This window comes from Notamacropus eugenii, chromosome 3 (genome assembly GCF_028372415.1).
Source record: "Notamacropus eugenii isolate mMacEug1 chromosome 3, mMacEug1.pri_v2, whole genome shotgun sequence".
NCBI classification, from domain to species: domain Eukaryota; kingdom Metazoa; phylum Chordata; class Mammalia; order Diprotodontia; family Macropodidae; genus Notamacropus; species Notamacropus eugenii.
The window spans coordinates 192654132-192662552 of NC_092874.1; the positions used below are offsets into that span (position 1 = coordinate 192654132).

Below are 8421 nucleotides of genomic sequence, written 5' to 3' on the forward strand. Positions count from 1 at the left end.
TGCTCTCTCCCTGCTCTCCCAAACCATTAACTCCAGCTGTGCCTCTGCACAGGGTGACGCCCCCAGTGTTTTGGGAGAGGAGGGAAGGGAGTAGGTGGGGGTGATGTTATGCCGCTTGTCTGGCAGGACTAGCTAGAGCTATAGGGAGTGAGAGTCGCGAAGCGGGGAAGGGGAGGAAGAGAATGAAAGAGGTGGAGGGAACTACAGGGGGTGGTGGCTGAGTGCCTTGCTGATGGAGAGCGCAGTGTAAGATTGCATCTGCTTGCAAAGAAGCTTTTATGCTGCTTGGTAACCGACTAGCTTGCAGAGAGAAAAGAGCCAGGGCAGCTTCTTGACGTCAGGACTAACTGGGAGTCGCTCCGGCAACCCCAGCAGGGAGCATTCGCAGAGATTCGGGCGACCAGGCAGGAGGTTAACAGAGGGCTTGGGGAGGGCACAGGGAGAGAGTGTGACGGAGGAGCCAAGAGGCGGGGGCGCAGCATGCCTCTGGCCCTGGCCCATGGAGATTGCCTTGGTCACCCTGAAGAACGGAGGCACCACGGCCATCGGGAAAGGAGAGCAGGCTGGGGGAGGCAGCGGCCCCAACCTGGAGGAAGAGCTCTTGAGTCCCGCGACTGGGCAGCTCAACGACGGAGCCAAGGAGGGGAAGCCGAGGAGGTCTGGCCGTGGTCGTGGGGGGAGAGGCGACGGCCTAGGTGGACGTCCCTTACCTGAACTTCCTCGGGCAGTGAGACAGCAACCTCCTGGACAGGGGGAAGAAGAAGAAGAGACAAGCTCCACCTTGGGCATGTCGGAGGGTGAAGGATTAGGGTCATCTGCCCTCCATCATCAACGTGTCCTCATCAACGTCTCGGGCCTGCGTTTCGAGACTCAGCTAGGCACCCTGGCTCAGTTCCCGGACACTCTCTTGGGGGACCCTGCCAAGCGTCTGCACTACTTTGACCCCCTGCGCAATGAGTATTTCTTCGATCGCAACCGACCCAGCTTTGACGGCATCCTCTACTACTACCAGTCGGGGGGCAGGTTGCGGAGGCCAGTCAATGTTTCTTTGGACGTGTTTGCTGACGAGATCCGCTTCTACCAACTAGGGGACGAAGCTATGGAAAGGTTCAGGGAGGATGAGGGCTTCATCAAAGAGGAGGAGAAGCCACTGCCCCGGAATGAGTTCCAGAGGCAGGTCTGGCTCATCTTTGAGTACCCGGAAAGTTCTGGCTCAGCCCGAGGCATCGCCATTGTCTCCGTCTTGGTCATCCTCATCTCCATCATCACCTTCTGTCTTGAGACCTTGCCTGAGTTCCGGGATGAACGGGAAGTGCTTCACCATCCGCCGCTACCCCAACAGCCTCCAGCTCACCCCCAGAGCGCTAACGCCAGCCGAGGTGGTGGTCAGGAGCTGCATCTTCTGCCTCAGGGGCCCACAGTGGCCCCTATGATGCCCAGGACCCTGGCAGACCCATTCTTCATTGTGGAGACCACGTGTGTAGTGTGGTTCACCTTTGAGCTTCTGGTACGCTTCTTTGCTTGCCCCAGTAAAGCGGAATTCTCCCGCAACATCATGAACATCATCGATGTGGTTGCAATTTTTCCTTACTTCATCACTCTGGGCACTGAGCTTGCAGAGCAACAGCCAGGGGGAGTAGGAGGAGGCAGCAGTTCGAATGGACAGCAGGCCATGTCCTTGGCCATCCTGCGGGTCATCCGCTTGGTCAGGGTCTTCCGTATCTTCAAACTCTCCCGCCATTCTAAGGGCCTCCAAATCCTGGGCAAGACCCTACAGGCCTCCATGCGGGAGCTGGGGCTCCTCATCTTCTTCCTTTTCATTGGAGTCATCCTCTTCTCCAGCGCTGTCTACTTTGCAGAGGCTGACAACCAGGACACCCACTTCTCCAGCATCCCAGATGCCTTCTGGTGGGCAGTGGTCACCATGACTACAGTGGGCTATGGGGACATGAGACCAGTGACGGTAGGGGGCAAAATTGTAGGATCTTTGTGTGCCATTGCAGGTGTCCTCACCATAGCTCTGCCAGTGCCTGTCATTGTCTCCAACTTCAATTATTTCTATCATCGGGAGACAGACAATGAAGAAAGGGCAGTCCTCAAGGAAGAACCAGTCAGCCCCACAGGCCAGGGCTCAATACAGGACAGTGTGAATCAGCTGAAGTCTAGTGGGAGCAAAGGGTCCTTTACTAAAATCCCAGAAAACATGGAAGGGGCTCACAGAGAAAGCTGCCCCACGGAAAAATGCAATCTTAAAGTCAAAAGCAATGTAGACATAAGGAAATCCCTCTATGCCCTTTGTCTGGACACAAGCCAGGAGACAGATCTGTAGAAGACATCAAGACAGCCAGGCGGAGATTTAAGAGTGAGAAACAGAACGAGGGATCTTGATAGTGGAAATCTGTTTTGTACCACTGAGTATTATACAAAGACTGTTCTCCAACCTGATTTTCTCCCTCATTCCTTCTCCCTCTCTTTCCCCCTTCTTTTTTCCATGACACCAAAGGGTCACTTATTTTTAAAAAGTACCACATTCCATGACGCAGGAAACTGTTGAAATGGTGAGTGCAGTAAGATGTATGTATTTGCAGTCCTGGTCACTTTTAGCCATTAGTGGGAAAATGCAGACAAGAACCTTTGGAAAAAACAACCAATAAGAAAAAGCTAGGGATTTTGTAAACTGCAGATATGTTTGTTGCAAGTTTGAGTATATTTATTTGAATATAGGGGGAAAAGCTATTTTTTGTGTGACAGGTGAAAGGAACTTTTATACTATAATTCAGATATTTCTGGCATTTTCTCTTTCTATATAAATATGTTGTGCTTATGGATGGAAAAAGTTTCTGTTGCTTTTCTGGGAACCACTATTTCACCAGCACCTTCCTTATACAGACACTTGTTTCTCAGCATAAGCCAGTCCTAATTCTCATGTCCACAGGCTTGTGTATCTCTGGATATGATGTGAACTCAATGCTTTAGCTCTAGAAAAGGAACACTTTCTGCAAAGAAAGGCAAGTCTGCGTTTTTTGGTGAGCCTTAAATAATTAGTGTGATTTTCTTTTTGCACATTTTAATGAGGTTGGAGGAAGATTTCTTAGAATTCCTTCCTTTGATTTTTATCCTCAGAAATAAAACATTACCTTATTGAGGGGAGTGTTTGTTTTTCCACAGTTGATCATTTTTTTTGTGTGTGATTAAAAAATAATCTCTTTGTCTTCTCGGTTTTGAATTCATAGCAAAGACCTTGCAAGGATAGTTTTGAAAGATAATCTGTGAGGTACAATATTCTTTGATTTGCTCAGAATGTGTTCAGTAAAGATATCACTTTAACAAGCTTTTTGCCAAGAACCTGTGCTTCTTGGACTCAGCATCTACCAGGCAATGTGGATCAAGTGAAAAAAGAAACAGGAGAACGGACCCATCCCCACCCCCCTAATCTCCTGGACGTTCTGAAGTTTCTCTTTCCCTCAGGGTTTAACTCTGCTTAACATAGCACTGAACAGCTCTGAGAACCAAGACTGAGTCTTCTCAGACAATGAAGTCTGGTCTACAGGACCTTTATCATACCATGGAGTCACTAAGAGATCTGTGTTTGATGGAGTCATGGAGAGCCCCCCATGGTATGGGGGATAGCTGTGCTATGCTTTTACCACATACAGTGGCTACAGGGAATGTAGAGGATCTGCTCATTCACATTAAATGTTGATTTCTGCAGCTTGTTGCTTTGCCTTTAGAGATTTTAATCCCTCAGTTTGGAATCTCTTTGTTTCTTTCTGGCAGGGAGGTGGTGGCTAAATACCAAAGTAAGTATACATGTACAGAAATTTCTCTCTGGTGTTAGCTGTCTGCCCTGGAGTTCTGGATTAATGATATTGCTTTTCCCTCAGTTAAATAATCCACAGAATGACTTTTTAAATCCTCCCTAGGGGTCAGAGGATGATCCTTAACCCTCCCGCTCTCTTTTCTCCATAACAATGGCTAAGCTAATACCTGGTTTTATACAGTGCAGTGTCTAACAGTGTGGTATATCGTGGAGGGAGAGCAAACTTCAAAGCTAGCTTTTTAGGATTTAGGACTTACCTCTTATACATAGAGATGGAGTGACCCTGGGGAAATGATTTCATCTCTCAGTGCTCTGGGCAACTTTCTAGGACTATATGTTGCAGAGAAAATGTCAATCTTACCTGCCTTGGTAAAGGGATTTCTTCACCTGGAACTTCATTATACCACTGAAATTACAGATCCTGCCCCTATACTTCTATTCAAGTCTTCACATAGCTGTTTAAGCTTAAATGAATTTTGGAAATTTGCATTTAAACGAGACAGCTACACAAATAAATATATAAAAGGTGTGGTTATGATAATGCAGACAGATGTGGGCTTTTTTTTTTTTCAGTCAGAAAGTGTTAACATACAAATTGAGGAGTAGAAAACCCAATGTAAGCAGAACTCAGCACATTCATTTGCAAGTTAAAAGAAAGGAAAAGCAGCAGTGCCAAAACCCAATACCAAATTATATTCAAGTCCACTCAAGTCCCTTAGCTTCCATTTTTATACAGTTTGGCAATTCTGGAATGGATTGTATGAAACTGAGAGTGCAATTAGATTCTTTTCAGTTATCTTTTCCTTTTCCCAGAAACTCCAAAGGGAAAATAGTCACAGTTAATTTTATTTAAAAAACAAAACTATCTATCTGTCTGTCTATCCATCTATCTGTATGTCTGTCTTTGACTATTCATTTGCTCATTTATTTATTTGACTATCCATTTATTTATCATTCATTCATTTATTTGTCTATTCACCTATTTATTTGTTTGGCTTTTGTTTCTTTGTTTTTATTGAGACTGGGTATCCCTCTGTTACCTAGGCTTGAAATGCAGCAGCTGCTCACTTCTATCGAAATGCTGATCACAGAAGATTAGTTTTTTCTGACCTGAGCTGTTTTTTTCCTTCCTTAGACAGTCTGATCACCTTCCACTCCCTAGGGCTCATCATTTTGGTGTCAAACACCCAATCGGCATTGACATCTAATCAGCATTAGCTCTACTGTAGCTCAAAACTCTAGAACTCAAGCAAAATACCAGTATCAGTCTTCCCTAGTAGCAGAGATTGCAGGGGAGCACCATCACTACCAATGATCACTGTTGATTTTAACATTTGTTCCTTAAGAAATAGGTGGTCAAATGGAATAGAGAGATTAGCATATAGGCCTTTACTGGTCTGATTATGAGGAATCATAATCTTGTTTGGCATATATTTGGCCAATAATGGCAGGCTACATCTCTGAAAACTTTAAATTAAATGTGATTTAAATGTGATTTCATTCATAATAATCACATTTTGAGGATGGAGGAAAAAAGGCAAAGGATATATATTTCATGTAGGATGTGTGGGATTTGGTGGTAAAGGTGATAGTGATCTGGGGGGACCAAAGATCTATAACCAGAAGAACTACACTGAGGTAACAAGGTAGATCAGCAATGAGAATCTAACCAGAAGTCTTAAGTTGCAGCCATATGACTGACTCTTTTATCCAATGTCTCCGGGAGGCCAGTGACAACCCTGGAGAACACTAGTGACCAAAGGGTTTATCTCCCTTTGGCTAATGGGACAGGGTTCTTAGTTTGCTAGGAGGAACTATGATTACCTTGGAAGCTAGCAGCAGGTACTCTGCAAACAGGGTTGAAGAACTAGTTTCCTTGAGATTTCTTGTACTCTATGAAAGCAAATTTAAAAGGTACCATATTGATTTTTAAAATTCCCCATTGGTCAATCAAGTCTACCTGGTCATTAATTTTAATGTCTGAAGAATTCCCTTTATCTGTCTTTGGGATATGAGATAATAAATATTCATTGAATACATGCTGTCAAATCTATGATGAACTCACTGTGTGTGGGGGGTGGGGAGGAGCACATAATCACTGTCTTTTAGGAAATTACAATTTCACTGGGGCTTGTAATTTAATATGTGTTAAAGACCTTTCCATTTGTGGTATTCAGGGTATAGCAAAGCATTTCCCTTGGTGTGAGGGACAGAAGACTAAAGTAATAACACAGCAATTATACTTTGCCAGACAGGAAACTGATAATGGCTTTGTCGATAACTGAGGGAGAACTGAGAGATTGTTTGTTGACTTTCCTTGCCCACTTCCTTTATCAGTCTATCAATAGAAATTTAGTAAATACCTACGATGGACCCAACCCTGTGTCAGATGTTGTGAGGGATACAAAGAAGATGGCATGGTTCCTGAAATCAATGGGAAATAAAAGATGTGTGAAATGGCAGGAAACAAGTCAGTATATAATGGTTGAGTTGTATGATTCTAGATACAAGAGTGGAAAGCATTTGCAGAACAGGAAAATCTTTAAGGGTTCCAATAACAACAGCTAACATTTCTCTGATGCTTACCATGTATCAGACACGTAATTATTGGGTCATTTCAGTTGTGTTTGTGACCCCATTTGGGGTTTTCTTAGGAAAGATACTAGAGTGGTGTTCAAATCATGAATACGTGAGTTCAAATCCAGCTCCAAACACCAACTAGTTATATGACCCTGGGCAAGTCACTTAGTCTCTGTTTACCTCGGTTTCCTCAGCTGTAAAATGAGGGTGGTAATAGTACTTATTTCCCAGGACTATTGTGAGGACCAAATGAGATAATAATTATAAAGTGTTTAGGTGATACAATGGATACAGTGCAAGGTCTGGAATCAGGAGGACCTGAGTTTAAATCTGGCCTCAGACACTTACTAGCTATGAGACCTGGGCAAGTCACTTAACCCTGTTTACTTAGTTTCTTATCTATAAAATGAGCTAGAGATGGAAATTATGAAACACTCTAGTATCTTTGCAAAGAAAACTCCAAATAGGGTCATGAGGAGTCAGACAAGACTGAAATGATTCAACAATGTTCCTAATTCCAGGCCTGGTACTCTATCCGTTGTGACACTAGAATATCAGAGCTAGGATAGTAACTTTGGAATTTGACCGAAGTGGCCCAAAACTTGGCCTTATAGCAAAAAGTGAGAGACTTGGAACTTGAATCTGGATCTCCTGGGTCCTACCTCCATTCATGTTCTTTATCCATACCACACTGCCTTCTTAAATGCTTAATTACATCCACCATTTGGATGTTTTGGGGTTTTTCAACTGGTTGATCATCATTCATTCAACAATCATTTAATATTGTGCAAGTGCTGGGGGAAAAGACAATGTAATTAAGACATGGCCTTGCTTTCAATGACGCTCACTATATAGCAGAAGTGGTAGGAAACAAACACTGCAGTGCTTTACAGGGATCATAAGAGGCATTTTGGAATAGCAGAATAGTTGTCCTCCCAGTTGAGAAAATTCACCTCTGATATGAGTTCTGTGACCCTGGGCAACTTGTCTATTTTCTTAGTACCCCAAGTGACTTTTTGAGTTGCAAAATATGTTCTGAGTTGCATCAGTAAAGGGGATTTTCTTAGTGGGTATTGTGTATTTCATGAAATCAAGAGGCTGGTCAAAACAGCAAGAGAACAATAATAGCTTGTTTTTAAATAGTACTTGAAGGTTTTCAGAGTGCTGTACACATGTTGTCTCATTTGAACCTTGCAATAACTGTAGGAGTTAGGTGTTATTATTATCCTCATTTTAAAAACTGGCCTTCTTCAAAAATGAAGGACGAACACACACATTTTAAAAATAAGGAAACTGAGGCTGAAAGAGGTTAGGTGACTTGCCCAAGGTCAGACAGCTAGCTAGTGTTTAATGTGGGATTTAAACTGAGGTCTCTCCTGACTATAAGTTCAACACTCTTAGCCACTGCACTGCCTCAGAAGAAGTAACTAGGGTACCAAATAGAATGGAATGAGGACTTAGCCCAGGTCCAACATCCTCTGCAAAATCAGAGGCAGAAAAGATTGATGTCTCAGTTATCAGGGAGAGCTTCATGGAGAGGTGGCATTTGAGTTAAGACATGAAAGTGGTTAGGATTTCAAAAGACATAGGTAAGAATTCAAAGAAAAACGTTTTTCAGTTTTTTGTAGCCAAATACTTTAGTCATAGTAGTGGAAGCTGACAGACATCAGCAATCATCTTGTCTCCTTTTATTTCCATAAGGAAGCTCAGGCCCAGAGAAATGAAATAATTCAACTTAGGACTCATAGATAATAAGCATCAGAGCCAAAATGGAACCCAGGACTTTGGCTCCCGTTCTGGAGTGCTGTTCTCTCTGCCATGATACTTCTAGGAAAATGCTAATTTTAAAAATACTCTCTGAGTATTCTCTGAGTCTCTGAGTCAGGAAGGCTAGGGTTCAAGATCTGCCTCTGACCAATGCTGGCTGTGTGACCCTGAGCCAGCCTCTAAAACCTCTCAGAGAGTTCCAAGTCACTCTCGAAGAAGGGAAGGCTAAAAACAAGCATGTGGATAGAGGGGAG

General features: G+C 43.6%; 1 protein-coding gene across 1 annotated transcript; it reads left to right on the top strand.

Moving 5' to 3' along the window:
• The first annotated feature begins 210 nt into the window (after nt 1-210).
• On the top strand, nt 211-8199 carry KCNA5 (potassium voltage-gated channel subfamily A member 5). The gene has a single exon (XM_072653697.1). It carries the CDS (start codon nt 500-502, stop codon nt 2327-2329), a length of 1830 nt encoding a protein of 609 aa, XP_072509798.1. The 5' UTR covers nt 211-499; the 3' UTR covers nt 2330-8199.
• The last annotated feature ends 222 nt before the right edge of the window (nt 8200-8421 follow it).